At 41.8% G+C, this 21,207-nt stretch overlaps 1 protein-coding gene across 2 annotated transcripts in view; it reads left to right on the top strand.

Moving 5' to 3' along the window:
- Positions 1-21,207, top strand: part of BMPER (BMP binding endothelial regulator) — a 235,566-nt gene that overhangs the window by 160,129 nt on the left and 54,230 nt on the right. Inside the window, exons 12-13 of one of the 2 annotated variants that reach the window (XM_010341296.3) lie at positions 143-472; positions 7,055-7,391. In XM_010341296.3, coding sequence (XP_010339598.1) covers positions 143-472; positions 7,055-7,391 — 667 coding nt within the window. The remainder of the gene's footprint in view (positions 1-142; positions 473-7,054; positions 7,392-21,207) is intronic. The other variant, XM_074379842.1, reaches the window with a different exon arrangement.

Below are 21,207 nucleotides of genomic sequence, written 5' to 3'. Positions count from 1 at the left end.
AACGACCACTTTTTTTGTTGTTATTTGATTTCCCTTAGTGCATCTCTGCTAAGGCCCTCCCTTACCTGGCAGGTGCCCCTGATTTCTCTGTGAATCCTTGCCTTGGATTGTGACCCGGCTTTTGTCTCTCACTCCTCCGCAGAGCCCGGCGTTTGCACGGTGTTTGGCGATCCCCACTACAACACTTTTGACGGTCGGACATTTAACTTTCAGGGGACGTGTCAGTACGTTTTGACAAAAGACTGCTCCTCCCCTGCCTCGCCCTTCCAGGTGCTGGTGAAGAACGATGCCCGCCGGACGCGCTCCTTCTCGTGGACCAAGTCGGTGGAGCTGGTGCTGGGCGAAAGCAGGGTCAGCTTGCAGCAGCACCTCACCGTGCGGTGGAACGGCTCGCGCATCGCGCTCCCCTGCCGCACGCCGCAGTTCCACATCGACCTGGATGGCTACCTCTTGAAAGTGACCACCAAAGCAGGTGGGGCATCTGTGGCCTCCCTTTTGCTCTAACCTCCACCTCACTTACCGTCTCAGCAGCACTACTCGGTTAGAGTGCTCAGGAGATGTGGTTCTTCCTCCGAGGAAATACCCAAGGCAGAGCCAGGTTCCAACTGTGGGATTTGCCTCATCACCCCCCACTCACAGGGAAAGCACATCCTGAAGATGCCAAAAACAGCTGGAGACATTTGCACCATATGGAGTCTTGCAGTTGGATGCCAGTCCCATCAGCCTTGCAATCTTCGCACATCCAGGACCTTTCCATCCTCTGCCTAAAAATAGCAGTTGTACTCTCCACATAACCCCTCTCTCATGTTTTGTTGCTCTTTTAGGCCATCGATGCCCAGCTTGGAATTGTCAGTGCACCCAGCTCAGCCAGCTATGTACAGTTTCACGTCTATGAGAAATAATGTTACTGTGTTAGCATCTGTCCAAGACTTTGCAGTGGAGTCCTCAAAAGTAAACAGCTTAGTATCAGTGATGTTTGAAAGAAACGTAAATGTCCACAGCAGAAGGGCTTGTTCTTGCAGACTCTGGTATGCAGGAGTAGCCATATCCCACGTATCTGTTCTGTGTCACCGAGGCCCTCTCTCTCTCAGCAGCCCATGATGCTGTAGACTCACTGGTCTCTGCCTTTCCACTCCAAGAGCTGGTATATTCCCCCTTGGGCCAAACGATTTTTGACTGCCAGCAGTCCATGAGGCTCAAATTCTTTTCTGTTATTTGTTACCTAAGAAAGGCATTTTAGAAGCAGAACTCGGTTCTTCAATATCAGCCCCAGAGCATAATTTCAGCTCATTTTCACATTTTGTTATATCATGTATGGTTCCTTCTGTGGTACCTTTGGTTAATATATATCGTTTGTCAGTTAGATATTGCACTGCCTTTCCTCTGGCATACTCTATTTTTTTAAAGCATGATACTTTTAAGGAAATCAGTTATCTCCTGCTGTTTGCATTGATAAGAATTTAACAAATGTGAAAGTGTCAATTGGGTTCCCATTTCTTTAGACAGTGAAACATCTGATAAAGCAGGCACTTTTCAGGGACTCTAGAGACTGTTTATACCATACCTTCAGAACCCTGGTAATTGCTTCCATTCAAGCCAAAATGTATTTTGATCAGTTGATTTGAGCTTATGAAATGCCAGCTTAGCTAAACAAAGGCGGGAAACCAAGAAGAAGCACAGGGAGCTTTTAGTTAGAGAGTATAACATGTTTTCAGTGACAGAATGTTAAGTATTAATGTACTGGAACATTTTATCAAGGGGGAAAGATTTCTATTATTTGTTTCACAGTTGTGAGAGGTCTACTCATTCAAGTTCAGAGGGATTAGTCCTGCTTAGAAAATTCACACACCTGCTATTATATCCAAAAGACGTGGCACTCTGTAAATGTAGGCCCCAAGTCATTCCTTTCAAGGAGGCAATGTTTTTTGGCTCCCTGTAAAGTGTGCCTAAGATGACCCATTATTACACAGCACTAATTAAAAGCACCTTGACTATTTGCAAGCTAGCTGAACACAATAGATTCTACTGGTATGGAAATTACTAGTCAACCATAGCCTGGTTCTCAAAGAAATCTTGAGGTAAATCTTATAGTAACATGGAGAAAGAGAAAGCTTACTAACAACCTAAAAGGTTCAATATTATTTCATTCACAGCTGACACAACCCTATGGAATAAATGTACTCTTTACAAAGATTCCAGGTTATAAAAATGAGCAAAAGAATGAGGCTGCTAAGAGAATAGTAATAGATCATAAATGCCATGATTAGATTAGTGACTTTAACTGTTCTATGCCTTGAACTCATTTACACATTTAAAAATTTTTTTTTCCATCTCTTTCCACGATGCAAGTCATTTTCATGGCATTCAATACCCAGCTGAACAATTTCCGGTAGCACACAAATCACACAAGCCCTCTGCTTCCTACAGAAGAACTCTATTCCTCTGGGCATTGAACTTGCTTTGCACTTACTCTCTGAATGAAACAATTCTATTTCCAGACAATAGTGTTTTCCACCCTGGTTTATCCATCTCAGTTTGAGCTACCCTTTAGGGATATTTTCTTTTTTACCACCTATGGATTATCTATTTAAAATATTACAGCATTTCCTTTGCGTGTTCTTCCATGGATTTAAAAAAAAATTATAAGCTCATGTGATCAAAGGGTACTTTCTTCAAAATAGCAACTTAAATCAAGCCTGCAGCTGGAAGATGGGAGTTGGGGAGGAATGGCTCTTCCACTCTGCAGTTTATGTACTTCGCACTTACGATGGGATCATTTGGCAGCACAGGTGGCTGTGAAGTTTGGGTGGAATTAGGCTGTAGTTGCTTAGCTAATATAACAATCGGGGTAGGACAAGGCTTAGTAGTTCGAGAGAGCATTGCCCACTTTCAACACACAGCTCCACCCCAACTTTGGACACTTAGCAAATAATTTAAAAATATTTCCTTTCTGCCATCTGTTCACTTCATCAACTTTACCTGAAAGAATTAAATCACATGTACCTGAAAGCATTAGCACATGGGGAAAATGGCTTTTTACTTTATTTTTGGTAGAGCTTTACACTTGGTGAACCCAGAGAATATAGCCTACCTTGCTCTTTCTTTAGTGTAGAATCTGAATAGAAAAACTAATCAGTTTGTAAACCTCACTATAATATAGCTACAAATTTTGCACCTCCTCTCTCCTTTTTGCACCTCCTCTCTCCTTTCAGTGGACAACAGCAAAAGCAACAATAACAACCAGAAAATAAACAATGCAAAACAACAATATCCACAATATTAAACAACAACCTCAAAAAAACCCAACTAGTGGTCTGGAGCCAGGTCACACGTTTGAAGGGGGAAGAACAAGTTGGTAAAGCGTTCACTGGTAAGAAGGGAAAATTGGATGGCCCTTCCTGCAGTGGAAGGAATGTGGCTGCCGCTCACATCCCCAGATGAGACATATGCTTCAGCTTTAGCCTTCTGATTCTGCCAGTTTTTCTTCCCAATTTCCCGTGCAGAGAATGGAGAAACTCATCCCAGCTGCAGGAAGGACTGTGCCCAGCCTCTCAAACCTTTCCATGAGGTTTAAATCTCATAAGATGCCTATTTAAAATATTATTTGGAAGAACAATTCCCTCAATTATAACTTATTAGGGTTTTTTTTTTTCCTTTCACTACTGTAATCTACTTTGTATGGATTCTGCTCATGTAGAGTGTAAAAATATCCATGCAAACTCATATGTAAATGATATAGCAAGACAAAGGCATCTGTAGTAGAATAAATCATCCTTTCACAATGTGAAGCCTAGCATTAGTCTGTGAAAAATCTTCATGTTATAGTAACATGGAGAAAGAGGAAGACAGGAGAGTGAATTACAAATTATTCTCTTACTTCGGGGATTGTGTTTTATGAAGGAGATGTCATGAGTTTTGAGAAGGGTTTACTGGAAACACGGCAGTCTGCATCTTTCAAAGTGTATGGACCACCAATCCACTGCAAAGAAAGAATACAGTCATTCACTGTGAGTTGAATTCCCATGAACTCAGTTGTCCAAAGTCTCAAATTGAGTATATCATTGTCAGTAGTAAAGACTTTGGAACCCCCTGGGGTGTACATTCTCAACCATTTGTGGTGCTTAGAAGAGCAGTATTTGCCTGCTGTCTAGGAAAGAGATTTGTAGTTTGGAAACTTTTGCAACATGGAAGACCTTCAGAATTATGCTGTAAAAGTTTAACTTTGTATGGAATGGAATTGATTTTCTTCCCTCATTTTTCTTGCTGGGCAGATGCCTGGCTACAGGCTTGTGAGGTCAAATTTCTCCAATACCTGACAGAGTGTATTACAAATCATCTTATAGTTTGCTTGTCTTCTTTCAAAATGGTTATTTCAGTGTCTTGTCGAGCATGAAACTCAGAATGTCTTTGGCTTCACAGATTCAGTGTATCAAGGTTAGGGTAATTCATTTATTTACTGAGTACATACTATGTGCTAGATAACGTATTAGATGATAGAGCATGAAGAAATAGAATTCATTTTCTATGATAGTTGTAGTTGCCAGAGTTGACAGTTTTCTCACAGAGATCCACATGGGAGGTCAGCCTAGCCTTTGGGTTTCTAGCAGCATGTCCCTTCTCTCATACCTGGTCCCATCACTGTCTTCTCCTTATCAAATTATTTCCCAAAGAGACTTTCCTATGACTCTCCTTCTTCTTTATCTAAGTCTATGTAATTTCTTTTCTGAACTCGGACTCTTCTCTCAATTAAGAAATCTCTTAAATTTTCTTTGGTCTAAGCATGCTTCTATTTCTTCCATTGGCCATAGGGTGATTTCCTTGTGGGTCTTTCATTTATTTCTAGAGAAGTCCAGTTTTAGACCGCAGGTTATTCTACCAGTATTTCTCTTTGAAATAACTCTTGTAACAGTTGTGTGACCTACTCATAGGAATGCTGTCAACCTTCTCTCCTTTTGGACTATATCCAAACTTAGGGTATATTGGCTTAAGAGTCTTACCTCTGGGTGTTTCTTCCTGATCCTCCACACATCACTCCGATGTTGCTGCCTTATGCCAATTTCATATCTAGACAAGATCCTCTCTCTCTTCCCTCACAGGCTCCCTCCTACTGTTTCTCCTATCCCATTACCACTTCATCTTCCAACTTCTGAACATTTGCTCATCAGCTGAATCTTGGTCTTTCAGGAACAAAACCAAAGCCTTTTAGGAGGAAAGTCATTTTGATCTTTCCAGCACCTCAAAGTGGGCAAAATGAAAAATGTTTTTGTCAGGATCACAAGAGGAAAGATTTTTTAAAAAATACACACAGCTGGGCGCAATGGCTCACGCGTGTAATCCTAGCACTGCGGGAGGCCAAGGTGGGTGGATTGCCTGAGCTCAGGAGTTTGAGACCAGCCTGGGCAACATGGTGAAACCCCATCTCTACTAAGATACAAAAAAATTAACTGGGTGTGGTGGTTTGCACACCCAGCTACTCGGAGGCTGAGGCAGGAGAATTGCTTGAACCTACAAGGTGGTGGTTGTAGTGAGCCAAGATTGTGCCACTGCACTCCAGCCTGGGTGACAGAGCAAGACTCCATCTCAAACAAACACACAAACAAACAAAACCAAAAACATACATACATGGGGGAAAGGGGGCAGAGACCATTCTGTTAAAAAGAGGCTTCCTCCGTGGATACCGTTCTTTGGAGACAGAGACAGTGAATAAGGAGAAGTCCCAGGGCTGAAATACACATTGATGCCACTGTAGATGTTTCTTGGTGTCCATGCCACAGGTGGCCGCTTGCATTCACTTGTACAGAGTTCACCCATTCATTGGGGAGGCCAGGTACTGCCAGTGTATTCCCAGAACAGTAATAAAACACTCATTTGAGACATAAACAAAAACTCTGGTTAGAAAAGTTTGTCACTTATTTTGGGTTGAACCTCAGAAGACTTTTCAGGAAAGTCTCTCCTTTCTCTTATGGATGGTATCTTCACACACAGTGTGAGAGTAGATATGAAAGCATTTCTTCTTGACCTTCTAGTCAGATGTATCTATGCTGTGTCACAGCATAACCTGGCTGTTCTACCTGTGACATAAAAATTCCACCATTCAGAAGGGTCATTGGCCAGTGTGGCTCCTGGAAGTCTTGGACCAGCATGTCTCGAGATATATGCATACTTTCAGACAATCCTTCAACATTTTAAACAGTCAGCTTAGCAAACCAAGAAAGGTCTAAGTTCTCTACATTCTGGAGTAAAGAGAGTTTCCTGGATGAACCAGCAGTACTGGCCTGCTGATGTATGAACAAGAACTCTTGCCCATGGCCTGATATCCTCTACCACCACCTGAAATGTTGAAGCTTTTGAGCAAATCCAAAACAGAGGCCCAAGGGATAGAGGTTGGAAGGGTTTCACAACAACTCAAACCCAGGAAATGTTAATCAAATAGTGTCCATGTCCTTACAGGAATGATTGTAAAATAATGAGGGGACAAGCGTTTTTATTTTATCAGTCTTGCCTTTGAAGGGGATATATATTCAGAAACTACATATTGATTGCTTTAATAATATCATTATAGGAAATAATTTGGAAATTTTCCTTGGGCAGTGGGGAAATAATTGCATGGTGCAATTTCTGGCTGTAAATAATCGCATTAAAAAACAATCATCTTTGTTTTTTTTTTTCCATTTGCACATTATAGTAGTCATTAGATAAATGAACACTTGATTTGAACCAACACAATTACTTTAGGAAAAGGGAAAAAAAATAAAGCCTAGGGTAGGATAGTCAAGGAATAGTCATCTGTAGGTCAAACCAGGCTACACAGGATGTTATCAGGACAAACTTTATACAGTTTAAGAATTCTAAGCCCCAACCAGCAAATGACTCATATAATTTCACACGTTACTCACTATGGTGAGATTAAGAGGTAACCAAGAATTTAGACAGACCCTTGATGTTACTTGTTGGAGGACGGTCAGTCGTATGTTTTGTGTAAGGATGTATACATTTGGGAATTATTAGTGGATTAATGAGTGGTTGACTTCCTTTTTCTCTCCTCCTCCTCTAGGCTTGGAAATATCTTGGGATGGAGACAGTTTTGTAGAAGTCATGGCTGCCCCGCAGCTCAAGGGCAAGCTCTGTGGTCTTTGTGGCAACTACAATGGACATAAACGTGATGACTTAATTGGTGGAGACGGAAACTTCAAGTTTGATGTGGATGACTTTGCTGAGTCTTGGAGAGTGGAGTCCAATGAGTTCTGCAACAGACCTCAGAGAAAGCCAGTGCCTGAGCTGTGTCAAGGGACGGTGAAGGTAAAGCTCCGGGCCCATCGAGAATGCCAGAAGCTCAAATTCTGGGAGTTTCAGACCTGCCACTCAACTGTGGACTATGCCACTTTCTACCGGTAAGTACAGTGTTCTGGGGAATGGGTTTGGGTTGCAGACCAAGAATAGGCTTGACCTTGGAACATAGTATATGAAATCTCTTGTTGTGCAGGGCAAAGTATCAAAACTCAGGGTAGACATCTTCTTGCTGTTCAGCAGCTGATCTCATCTGAGAGTCTGCCCCATTTTATGTCCCAAATTGAGAAACTCCAAGAGGTATTTCAGAGTGATGTCCTCTAGGCAATTCCATGCTTTTATAGGTGTGCAGGTTTACTGGAAAGCTGGCTACACTGCAGGGTTTTTCCAGGTGTTAGCTTGACTCCAAGATTGAGGAGGGTTTCCCAAATTCTGGCCTCAACCCCAGTAGTACAGGGCAGAGCTGGTTCCCCTAAGTGGAATCTCAAGTCACTTGGCTGCCTTTGAGTGTTGGAATGAGTCTGGTTATTCTACCTGAGGAAGAGTTTAGGTGTGTCTTAGGGTCTAGCCCCAATCAAATATGCACGTGAAAAGAAGGAAGCAAAACGAGGATTCTTTGGAGCTTGGCCAACTGAGACTGCATGTCCAGAGTCCAAGGACAGTAGAAACAGGGCTGGAGGACAGAGGGAGGAAGGACTCTCATTAAGAATCAGGACTTCGTGACCTTTTCCAACTCTGTTTAACCCTTTCCACGCAAAGCAACTGGTTACACAGGAGACTTGGATTTGACTTCCACGCTGCAAGGTTGCATTTCTGAGTAGGTGTGTTTGGCCTGGGTGTACTTCCATTTGCTACACAATGCCGTGGGTTCAAGAGCTATGGCTGCCTGTAATTTTAACCACTGTGGGTGTGGGAGGAAACACAAGATGAACACAGCCCAGAAGGCCTTGTTTAAGTGATTTGCCTGTGCCTCTTACAATTAGAAAACTCCTGTGGTCTGAAGCCACAGAGAGGTTACTTTTGCTCTTTAATTGCCTCCAGTTTACTTCCCCTAGTTCTCATTAAATATGATTTTTTTATTTAACCTTTGGACATAAAAGATAAAGTTCTATAAAGGCAGCTCCAAGTGGAAAAAAGACTGTCCCTGTCATCACAAATCCCCGAACATGGCTGCATGTGCCAAACCATTTGGCTCCAAGTCATGGTTTTAGCTCCTTCAAGCCATTTTCCTGTTGTAATTTGAATTCCCTGGGTTCCCTTCTTTCTCCTCCCTGCACCACCCCTAGACTGACCTCTTGTCCAGTGAAACTGGGGGATCTTAACAGGAGGCTTTGCAGTGAGTTAAGCAGCTAATAGAGAAACATAGCTTTATTTGAAATCTAAATACCCTCACTTGAAGGTCTGATGGAAAGCAGTAGAATATAGCAACTAAGAACTTTGTGGTGCCCCAGAACTCGAAATCCAGCCTGCTGTGCAACCTGAAACAATGACCTAAGCTCTCTAAGCCTCAGCTTACTTATTTGTGAAGTGGGGATAATAAAAGAACCTATCTTGAAGAGTCGCCATCCAGATTTAGCAAGATTATGAACATGAATGCATGTGCTTAACACAATGCCTGCACATAGTCACTGCTCTATAATTGCTGCCATCATTCCCTTCATGATTAACTAAATAATGAAGAAAAGTAAGGTCTCTTCTGGAAGCTCCCCTATCTTGTTTGCAAATTTGGATTGGACCCTTCTCTGCTTAAAATAGAATGGAAAAGCTGTGCTTCTCCTGGAGCCCAGCAGCCTACACCTTTGATTTATACCCCATTTCAAAAGAGTGTATTGAAAATAAAAATTGGAGAGCAGGCCTGCAGAGGTTAGTTCCTTTTTTTTGAATTTCTATGTCTTTTGCCTTTGGCGATTTGTTTAGTGTCATGATTTCTGGACTGCAACTTCAATAGAATTTATGAATGACGACTTGGACATTTATCAATAAAGAGCGTTAGATTCCTTAGGTGGCCAGGCAGATGCTCCCCTTTTGCCCTTAATGATTCTATAGCAGCTACAATGGAGGACGCTTACTTGTGTAAACGGCTTGATGCCCTGAGTTGGGCAGCCCCTGAGAATGTTTGTGCGATTCTTGTGCATGGAGATTTAGAGGCCAGGATGTGGTGGGAAGCAGGCGTGTGCTCTCCTGGTTAGTGTCATGGTGTCATGGCAGAGTCCCCTTCCACAGCAGGCCACTTCTTCCTGGAAAGGGCCAAGGAACTCAGGAAGGAAAACTGGGCAATTCTGCCTGCCCTGCCCACAGCTGGTGACCTCACAGCCCAACAGGAGGATGCACCTTCATGCATCGCAAAGGAAAAATGGTCAGTGTTGGCTAGATCCTGTTTCTCCCCCTTAAATCCAAGTACATGTGTGGCAGGAGAAGAAAATAAACAAGGTGCAACATGGAAAGATAATTCTCTTCTCAGGGGAGCTCCAGAAAAGACCTAACCTCAAGGTTTGTAGGAGACTTTATGGAGCAGTGGACTGAGAGTGAGCCGTGGGGAAGGGTACAGCAAGGTGGACTCAAGCCCAACTCTTGAATATAGCAGTGTGCCCTGGTGCTTAGCTGAGTTCAAGATCTTTATCAAAAGAACTGATACACAGTAACTACCTGGCAGGATTGCTTCTCTGAGGACTGAGGCCAGTCGGCAGTGCAGCACTAGCACACGGTAGGTAGGCAGTCCTGGCACAGAGTGTGCTGCTGTCCCGTGTCCCTTCCTTTCCATGGAGAACCTCACTCCTGGCTTGGCCGTTTACCTTTCTGATTGTGCATATCTTCTCCTGATGTCTTCACCGAGGACTGATTAGATAAATTCCCACTGATGAATCTGTGGAACACTCTCAAAATGAACTGTTTCTCTTTTGGGATACTTTGCCAGGTAGTGTAAGTGATGATTGCATTACAGTGGTTTAAAAAGCTATTGTTTTTGTCTCATGAGAACGTCAGGTGTTTATTGTACTTGTAAATAATGTTGAAAAAGGTAAAATCAGCAATCACATGACTTCCCACACATGTAAATTTTTTCCTGTACATTTGATACAATTGGTGGAATTTCTAAAATGAACCCAAAAATATACTCAGATCTGTGGCTGTAACACATTTTTTGAGTCCTTACAGACCTAAAGAGACTTGCCTTGATATCATGGACGGTCATAGAGGTTATATACATTAACTGCATTGGAATTTTATTTCTTTTCCCCCCCATCCAAAAAATATCTGCATTTTCCTTTAAGGACAAAGAATAAAATAGTGTAACACACTCAAATAACCTTCTGAGCACCACTGTCTTGTAACAGAGGGAAAGGAAATGCAAAGAGAGTATTTTTTTTCTGAGAAAATACTACCCATTTTGGGTTTTTAATCTTATAATAAATTCCACAGGGAAATTCTCTGATAATTATGAGATAGTGCTTCTTATAAGGTCAAAATAATAATTACAATTTGTCTGAATTAGGTTTTACTTTTGAAAATTTATTTATTTTGAGACGAAGTCTTGCTCTGTCGCCCAGTCTGGAGTGCAGTGGCACCATCTCAGCTCACTGCACCCTCTGCCTCTCTGGTTCAAGCACTTCTCGTGTCTCAGCCTCCCACATAGCTGGGATTATAGGTGTCCACCACTATGCCTGACTAATATTTGCATTTTTAGTAGAAATGGGGTTTCACCATGTTGGCCAGGTGATCTTGAATTCCTAACCTCAGGTGATCCACCTTCCTCAGCCTCCCAAAGTGGTGGGATTACAGGTGTGAGCCATTGCACCTGCCCTGAAATGTCTATGATTTATAACTCCTATTTTATTTTGGTCTTTTATTCAATTTAACATTTTAATAGTAAACTGTCCATTGTCTAAGTACTTGATAAACTACCGCTTTGTAAATGAATGAAAAATTACTGCATAGTAATCAGTATTTTTTTTATTTTTTTTTTCTGTTTAAGGAAACTTTCTAAGCTTCACAAATCAATTTGATCCATTTTAGCTAATTTGGCCTAAAAATTTGACATATAATTAAGCTCTTTTTAATCAGCATAGCTTGCTTTAATTAACAAACTGAGTATGTTTGGGTGCAAAATAATTTAGTTACCAACTGCAGAAAAGTTTTAACTAAATGTATTGATAACACACCTCAAGTCTTAGCTTTGCTAATTGATTTCTCAAATTAGATAATCCCTTTAAATAAGGTTTTGCATTATCTCTTATTAGTGTGTAACAGATAAACTCCCAGGAGCTAGAGAAGCAGTGTATTATCTAACTACCTGGAAAAATTAATGTAAAGTTTTTTTAGATTATATTTGGATTCAAACGTAGACTACTTCGAAGAGAAAACGTATTAAGTGTGTTTTTGTTTTCTTTCTCCTTTCTTATATCTTCATGTCTCTCCTCCAGACTCATGTTGCTTCTCTCTTCATGCACCAGATGCCACCTGAGCAATCCATGAGGAATAGGCAAACTCCCACCACAAAGGCTCTCTGGAGATCCTTAGCGGCCAGTATCAAACCCACCTTCCCGCTGTGGACTTAGGCCACAGAACAGGACCAGCCCTGGGCGGCCAGGGGTACAGAGAGCAGTCAGAAGATGAGCTAGGGCTTCGTGGGCCAAACTGGGGAAAGAAATTATCTTTTATTCCTTGTGTCTATGAAATCCCAGCAATGGGCTTTTTCCCTAACTCAGACTGACATCTTGGAAGAAAGTATAAGAAAGTATAACTTGTTGCAAGTAAGTATAACTTGCCCACAAAGCAGAACTCTTAAGTCAGGGCAGGACTGCATTTCAGAGAAGTAAGAAAAATGAATGTGAAGTGCAGTGAAGCACAGACATTTAGAGACCACAGTCATCTCACGACTGTTTTTCTCTCTGCACTCTCCTTGATGGGGTATAATTCACCAGAGCAAAAACCCTGTTCACTTGTTCAGTTTGGGAAAGTGTCTGGGGATTCCCAGTCTAGGAAATGTTCTTTTCCTTCCATGCAGTGGTTTTTACAGCTGTAAGGAATTGAAGTCATGCCAGAGGATTCACAGATGTGTCCTTTCCTGTTGAGGTACTGGGAGGTAGGAGGTGGGAGGTCATGCAGGACAACACTGGAACTCTGACAGGACCATGGTGTTGAATATACTGGGATCCTGGGACTGCCAGTGGCTTCCTTCCAGGGGAAGATCACAGACTTCCTCAATGACCCACTTTGTGTGTTCTTACAAAGTAAACTAATCACTTACTATAAAGCAAGAAAATATATACAGGCAAGGGGTACAGGCTTTATGTGTTTCTGTATGAGAAAAATCGCATAAAGCTAACTGCTGTTCTATAATTAAAATCAAGTCAATTTCCCCTGCTTCAACATGCTTGAAAACATTTTTGTTTACATCTTTTAATGACTTGTCAAGAACTGCCATTAGAGATAGGGACCTAAATCAAATGAGATGTTTCATTTTAAAGTGTGACGTTATATGCCTTACTTTTATTTTTCCTTAGCAGACTCATTAGGTCACACTGAATTCATAATTAAGGTACGCTGACACCAGGTAGCAGCTGACACCAGGTGGCAGTAGACACCGCAGTTGTATTACTTAACAGACTTCAGCCCCCTTAAAAGTCTCTTTTTTTTCCTTCACTGTATCTAAATACACAATGAATTGCCTCTGAGTTCATGTCATTCTCCTGCCTCCCTAGGATGCCTTTACTTTCTACATTGATTTAACCCATTTATGCCTAGTGTTCAATTTTTGGAATGCTAAGCATGTAGGAGTTATTTCTATCCTACTGCTCAAAGTCATCACCAAGGTCTGATTGCAAAAATTTAAAAAATTGCAACCTCAGGCATAAATTAAGCTGAAGACACAGCTCCAGTTTCCTCCTAGCTTTTGGAAAATGCTCTCTCTTAGGTTTTTAGTTATTCCAATTATGTTCATTATCATTTAACTCATGTTTTATGTTGCACTGCTGCCTTCTTTCTCCAGCATTGGATTTTAAGTTCTTGGGGAATAGAGAATCTTTTCCTTTTTGACCCTTTTGTATTTCACCCAGCACCACCCCTAGAAGGGCTGCTCTTCCTAGCCTGCCTCTTGTTGGCATCTTCTCTGATCTCCTTGTGACTTTTGCTATCCCCAATTCTGAGTTCATCTTACGTCTTTATCCCCATGCTCAATTATACACTTACAGTCAGAGTATGCACACTTCTCTGTCTTTTCATGTAATAAACTGGTCAGAGTGAGTAGAGTCTTCGTTCCACCTTTGATGCTCCAAGTGTTGTGAGCACTTCTTATTGTACAAGTCTGTTTGTGACTGCCAGTGGCAGGCATGATGACCCTTCTGAATCTCCATCTACCTCTGCCTATGTATAATTCACGTCTCCTGGATGACCTTGTTCCTCTTCTATCCCTCAGATAGTGTTTGGCCTTGTCATCTTCTTATGAAATACTTGGATCCACCAATGTTTCTGCTCTGACCTCAGTTTGTCTGAGGACCTCAAACTAGCCTCCACTTGTATGGTGCTGCAACAACTGGACCTCCAATGGCATGGCTAATCCTTTGCCCTGGCATCACTCAGCAATTTGCCTAATAGTCACATCCCTTTTGCCTTGTCATTGGCTCTGAGCCTTCTGTTAGGCTGTACTCAAAAGTTTTGTGGCGAGTTCCTCTCAATCTTTCATTCGTTCTTCTTCATCTCACCCACAAGTAGGCTTTTCCTTGCTTGATCCATTCAAATCGCCCAAAATAAGGATCTTAAATAGCTTTCTAGCAACCTGAATTTTAGCTTCAAAATGTGGTCCGTCCAATTTTCTTGGAGCCAAAGTAAAAATAAAGACATGAGTTCACTCAGAAAGGTATGAGAATGTATAGAAAATCATTTTATCCAAGTCTAAAATCCTCTTACATTTAATTTTTTGTCTTGAAGAGAGACAAATACTGTTTCTGTTAAAAGAGAAAACAAAGAAAACTGTTCATGTCTTCACAGAGAGATTAACCTTCGTAGAGAGATTGGGCCAACTGTGTAGTTAGCCAGCTTCAAAGTTAGAGAGAGCACAGTCCACACAGGACTAGTCTCACTTCTGGCACCACAAGTTTAGAGTGATCCTAGAGCACTCTCAGGGTCAGGAATTTGCTAGAAGGAACTCATCAAGTGGTAATACTCATGGGTGTGATTTATCACTTATGTGATAGGAAAAGGATATAGATCAAAATCAGAAGAGATACGTAAGGCAGAATGGAGAGATGTCTAAATGTTGAGCTCCTGCTGTCCTCACCTTGTGGCAGCATGGTGTTAACCCCTCTTGTCCACAATATCCACTGGGTATTGCCAACCAGGGATGTTCACCCAAGCCCTTGGTAGTTCAGAGTCTTTATTGGAACCCAATCACATGCTACCTGCATGGATGACCTTATTATCTAGTCTCTGTTGGAGGTGTAATATGCTAATACTTTTGGTCTTCAATTTCTCTAGATGTTGGAACTGTTATTGTGTGCTCCAAAGCCCCATACTAAATCTTATTGTTAGACTGTCTAGTGACCAAATGCATCAGCCAAAAAACACACTCCTGTCATGCAGGACGTTCCAGGGGCTTAAAGATTGTCTCTCTATAGCTAAAGGCAGAGGGCAAGACCAGACTCTCTTTAGGGAAGGTTAATTCTTGACTGTATAACCTTCCTGGCTCAAAGTTGAATGCCAGTTTGATTTGATTTTATATATTTAGCTTTAAGTTTATTTTAATCATAAACATCCTAGAATTTTATAGTGTTTCTTTTCAGAAAATTACGTTCTGAGATGCAGTTGGAGGCTTTCAAGCACAGATTTGAATGAGTGTCATTGTAGCAGGTAAAATACTAATTATTTTGTAGCATCTCTCTTGGCTGCTTGGGGGACTTGATTACTTTTCAGTAAGCAGGAGGCAGAATGGTATAACTTAATTATATTTTCATTATTTATGGGTATAAAGACCTTTGTATGCATGAAGATGAGGCTGACATGAGTAGTGTTTTCCTCATTTTACTGTGGAGCTAATTGAAGCACTGTGAGGGGAAGGGGCTCATTCCAGGCCACCAGTGCAGCTGAGCAGCCAGCCTGACAGGCACACCTGATCTGAGGGCTCCATCCGAGAACTTGGCAAGAGCAGCCAAGGCTGCTTCCTTCTATCACTGTCCACTCAGGTTTCCAAATATTCTGCTCTGCTATGACCTCTCAGAGGAGGAGTTTATCAGTTATTTAATTCACTCCTTTTTAAAACTTTCAGCTGAACACCTGCTACGAGCTAGGTTCTGTTGTAGGCATGGCGATTTGAGACTTAACAAGAGAGACAAAGCTCCTCCTTCAGAAAATCATAGCCTAGTGTGGGCAGACAGGTATGCATGAGAAAGAAGCCATTCTTGATTGCAAGAAGAGTAATGGAGGGAATAGGGTCGTGTGATGGGATGGGTGTGGGGGTGCCCGATTTTGAGGTAGATGAACAGGAAAAGACTGTGTGGGGAGCTCTCCCTTGAGTGGAACATGACCCCTGGGAAAAGCCAGTGAGGAGGCAGGCAGGGAGCAGCAGGTCTACCATGACTGTTACTTTTAGAAAAGCATCAGTACAATGGTACAAATGAGTATGGTGTAGGTGTCAAGTAGGCTTTGCAATCAGACTGCCTGGGTCAACTCTGAGCTCCTTCACTTACAAGCCCTTGCTGCCAGGCAGGTGAGTTCACCCACTGAATCCCCTGAAAACTCCCCCATGTGTAAAGGGGATGCCGAGAGGACCTACGCCATTGCATGAGGGTTTGTGTGAGGATTGCATCAGTCGCTCCATATACAGCACTTATCCAGGCCTGGTACAGAGCAAATGCTCAGTCAAGGTCAATTTCATTATTAATATTATTTTATTACAGAAGCCTGTTCTATGGGGTGTTTAGAATGTCCTAGGCCATATGGTGCCAGCACTTGAAGAAGTTTTCTTCTTTATTTTGAATGGTCATTTCTAGACTCATTCAAAATAACTTGGTCATTTCTAGACACATTCAGAATGACAGAAGTCTGTTCTATGGGGTGTTCAGAACGTCCTATGCCATCTGCTGCCAGTACTTGAAGAAGTTTTCTTCTTTATTTTACATGGTCATTTCTAGACTCATTCAGAATAACTTCTTACAATTCTGGGCAGAAATTGATACTGTTTCCTAAAATGAAACACACACACACACACACACACACACACACACGCACACACAAATACTTTGGAGTGAGTTAAAATTTCCATAATGCACTTTTCATAAATTATTTCAATGGATGAGATTGGACCGAAGGGGAAGGTGCAGAAAGGATAATTAATTCCATAAGATGAATATACAGCTCTGAACTTGAAAAATAATAAACTCATCCTCAATGTGCTTTACGGGGGGTGGGGGCGGCGGTTGAGGAGGGGTTCAAGTGACTTGTTTTGTTGTTTGTAAGGGTAGAATTCAGGCTGTAGGAAAAGAAGAAATACATGACAAATTTTATCTTTTTTGATGCCAATCTTCTTTGCTTTTGTAAACAGTAATATGAAAATGATTTAATTTTATGTGATAATTCAAAGTTAATGTTTGGGTGTCAATTGCTGTTAGAACTGCCTTTCCTAGGAGACCTTTCAAAGGGGGAGAAAGTTTTGAGCTCTCTTTGCTATTTCTATCTTTAAGCTCGTCTTCTCACTTTAGCTTTCCTTTGCCTGCTTCCTTTTCCTCATTGGATGGAGAAAATAACGTTAGTTCATCTTGTATGCAAACTAAGTATTAAAAGGTTCTGAAAGAAGACTCAAAGTTTTCTCCTATGAGAAGAGTAAATGAAGTTGAGGAAATGAGCTGTGTTTTTTCCCTTTTCCCAAGAGTTATCAGATAGTTCAGAGCCAAGTTTATGATCCATTTCTATCCCATTTCTATCCAATATACAGAACTTTCAGGCATGAATTTTATTTTTTTTAAATTAGCCTCAAGCCTGGTTTTATTTTTATCTTTCCCATTTCTTGCCTCTCATTCACATTTCATCTTATTTTATTCTGCATGTAGCTGACTTAAATCCTTTCTGAAACAAGTTGGAGAGTAAGTGACAGTGGCCATTGGCAAAGGATCTAACACTTCTGAATTACCATTTATTTTTCACTATGAAATAGAGATAATATTTTCACCAAACAGGTTCTCATGAGGCTGGATGAGGTTTTCCTTGTAAATCCCAGATGGAATGATCAAGGCGTCTCTTTCTCCTGGTCACATCACCGACAAGGTCTAGCGCCTCTTGCGAGAACAGGCCTGAGGACTGTGGTTTCAGGTTGGCCTTTGAAAAATCAGAGTATCCACCTGGGTGCCAGAACTCCTTGCAAGCAAGAGGAACTGGGGTGGGTGTCCTCAGAGGCAGCCCTGTGTATGCTGGTTTCCATCAGGCCACATACAGATTGGTTGGAGCTTTGATGCATTATGAGGCCAGCATCATGACTCAGTGAAACCACATGGGCAGGCACAGCATCTTGTGAAATCAGCTGGTGTTCTGGCAGCAGCAGGGGCCTCTCAGAGAAGGCACACTGGCCTCTGTGCTGTTTTGGGAGCGGTATCAGGGCTTCGGGCTTGAGCTCGGGCTCGGGTTCAGAGCTGTGCTGGGTTTGACAGCCTTTCAAGACTCTGTCCATTTCCCGATCAAGTTGGCAAAAATCAAAATTGATGGGGGCATGTGCAAATACTAAATAGGAGGAAAGGTTTTGGCATTCCTGGACACTCCAACACATTGTACTCTGTTTATGTGGAAATCTGAGACTCAGTCTCATTTTTCTTCCTACTTGGCAAGTAAAAGGAGCAGCAGGGCTGCTGCACTGTCCATGCCACTTGCACACAGAAATGGAGCAGTTGTATAGTAGAGACCAAATATTCAGAAGTGTACACATTAAAAAAAAAAAGACTTGGAGGTTGGCAATTTTATTAAGGAAGAAAGTGCGGAGAAAATTATATTCGTGTATCCAAAGGCATCTTTTCTAGACTAATGGTCAGTTATTTATGTCTAGGAGTCAATGAAATCAATCAATAATAAATTAAAATAGGCACATATTACCTATTATCAAAAAGAGCATTGATTTATTTTTTACAGTCATAATTGAGTGATTAAATAACCATATCAGGCACTGTTCAAGGTGCTGGAATGAGACAGGAGTCCTCCAGGCAATGAGAAAGGAGTCCTCTAGCTCACAGAGCTTGCAGGGCAGGTTACTGAATGAGCAACATGAGTAAACACGGATATGATGTGGAGAGAGAGGGTTGTGTTTTCTGATAGAGGATATGCTGGATGCTATGAGAAATGTACTCTGCCAGGGGGCTAGCTTCCTGGAGAAGGCAACTTCTAGGCTGAAACCAAAAGCATGCATAGGGTTTAGCTAGACAAAAAGAGGAGTAGGAGGCTGGGGAAGTGAACAGAGGGAAAGATTCCAGCCATAGCAGACTTCATGTTCACAGCCACAGAGGCCAGGGAGAGCCTGGCACAGGCAGCCAAGAGACAGGTGTTCTGTAGAGTGGTGCCATAGACTTCAGGGTGTGTGGACAGTGAATCAGAAAGCAAAGGCAGAGGCCAAATTATTATAGTTTCAGGCGTAAGCATTCACCAGACATGGGCGGGGGACAGGGGGCACCCTACAGTGTTTTTCACCATTAACTATGGGCTGGTTATACTGAGCAGGGTTTCAGTAAAGCTCAAGACTCTTCATTCACTCATCATCATTCATTTCTCAAGTAGTTTGCTATACTTATTACATAGTCTATGTGTTAGGTCCATAGTTCTTGAGCTTTAGCATGAAATGGAACCACCTACGGAGCTGACTCAGTGGGTCTAGGTGGGGCTTGACAATGTGCATTTCTAACAAGTTTCCAGGTGATGCTGGGGTTCAGGAACCACATTTTGAGAACCACTACACCAGGTGAGGAAATTACATGAAGAACCAGTCCAGGAAATTACATTAAGAACCAGTCCCCAGGTTCCTGTGATTCACCAAGGGACTTAACTTTCTGAGTCTGTTCATTCCAAAACTTTTTTGAGTCTTCGAGTGAACAGGGCTTAGGTTTCTTTTGTCTTTGTACACTCAACTTCTACACATTAGAGACAAGAATGCAAAGTGGGTCCCTGGTTAAAAGTATTAGGAGCTAATCTTATGCTCACCTAGATAAACCGAAGTTGTAATTTGAGCTCAGTGGCATTTTCTTGGTCTGTAGTATTTTAAACTCCTGGGTTTTTGTGGTGGTGGTTGTTGTTGTTGTTTTGAAGAAAAAGGGCACTGGTTTGACTGCCTTCTCATTCATGAAGTCATACCCAGAGAAAGTGCTGGACTTGCTTGGCTGTGTCGTATGGGAACTCAGAGTTAGAATCCAGAGTCAAAGTTCTCCTGGTTGCTGAGATGCTTTCTATAGAGAGGCCAGTGTGGGGAACCACTCTGGTAACTTTTGGATGAATTTCTGAGGACCCAGTAAGGGAGGAAGGAGAAAACACTGGATACAATGCAGCTGTGTTACTGGACAGAAACAAAGCCCAGTATTCCTGTGTAGAGCTGCCCAAATTTTCTCCCACCATGCACAAGATGGAGAGGCTGAGAGCCAGGAGTCCAGGTCCATGCACCCAGAACAGCCAACAGGATGTATCTGTAAAAATCTGATTCCTTTTTACGGGCTTCAGGCTTTTAAAGAGTCTGGTCAATGGGCACAGAGAGTAGGGAAATATATGATTTGCAGGGAAATGGGGAAATCTGGTGACGATACTGGAATTAATAATTCTTTTAACATGAAAGAGTTGTTCTTTATGATCCTTACCATCTTACCTAGTGTTTGGAGTTTAAAGGGGAAAGAGAGAGGGTGAGCTGGTTTCTTCATTGTATCCCCAGCAAATGGCCCATCTGTGAGCATGAAGGTAGATGCGTCTGAGCCACTCAAAGAACTTGGGCCAGAAGACCTTTCAGAACCCCTGAAAGCTTTTCCATATGAAGAGGAAACCAGGAAATTGAAGTCTTCATTTTGTCTTTGTGATCAAAGCCAGGGAGGAAGGATATTAAGCAGATACTGACCCGTAGTTTTGTGGCCACTAGTAGGATTTATTGATATACATAGCAACTAAGGACTGCAGGAAAGCTGAGGTTGGCATTTACTTCAAGAGAAAAAAAGATCAGATGCCTAAAAACAGAGGGCTATATTGCTATAATGAGCCCATTGCCTTTGATAACAGGAGGTAATGACAGTCATGTTAGCTGGCACTGACTGAACATGTGTGATGTGCCTGGAGTCTGGGAAGCCTCATAATGTATTCCAGGGCTAATAATAATGGACAATATAGTCATAAGGCCAGGAGTAAGAGCTTACACTTTGGAGTGCTCACTGTGTGCCTGGCAGCAGCTAAGGGCTTTCCCTGCATATGTTGTTCCCTGTGTGGATGAGGAAACTGAGCCACAGGAGCTACCAACATTGTCCAAGGCAACCAGGCAAGAAAGAGGCAGAACCAGAATTTGAAACCAAATCTGTTTGACCCAGGCAGAACTTGTGCTTTTGACCATAACCACCATAATCTGGTAATAGTTCCTGCTCGTAAGCCATCCTCAAACTTTCTGTTTCTTTAAGCTAAAACACTAGGAACTTGCAAATGTTTCTTGTGGTGTAATGTATTTTCATTCTGGAGGGTATTTTCTTCTTGTAAAAGATTTTTGTCTTTTCAACAAAATTATCTGTTTAGTTCTACTTTGACAAAAGTGTCAAAATTATTTGAAAATAATATGCTATGGTTTATGTTGACTGAATTTTAAATAAACCAATTTTATCTGTCTTTTAAGGGGAAATTTATGGATTTCAAAATGATGGCCATTTTCTACTCTCTTTTTATTTCTTTTCTGGTCTATAGTGTTAATTCTAAGATAATGCACATTCATGTCTGACCCTG

Source organism: Saimiri boliviensis, chromosome 10 (genome assembly GCF_048565385.1).
Source record: "Saimiri boliviensis isolate mSaiBol1 chromosome 10, mSaiBol1.pri, whole genome shotgun sequence".
NCBI classification, from domain to species: Eukaryota; Metazoa; Chordata; class Mammalia; order Primates; family Cebidae; genus Saimiri; species Saimiri boliviensis.
This window is presented reverse-complemented; position numbering and strand designations above follow the sequence as displayed.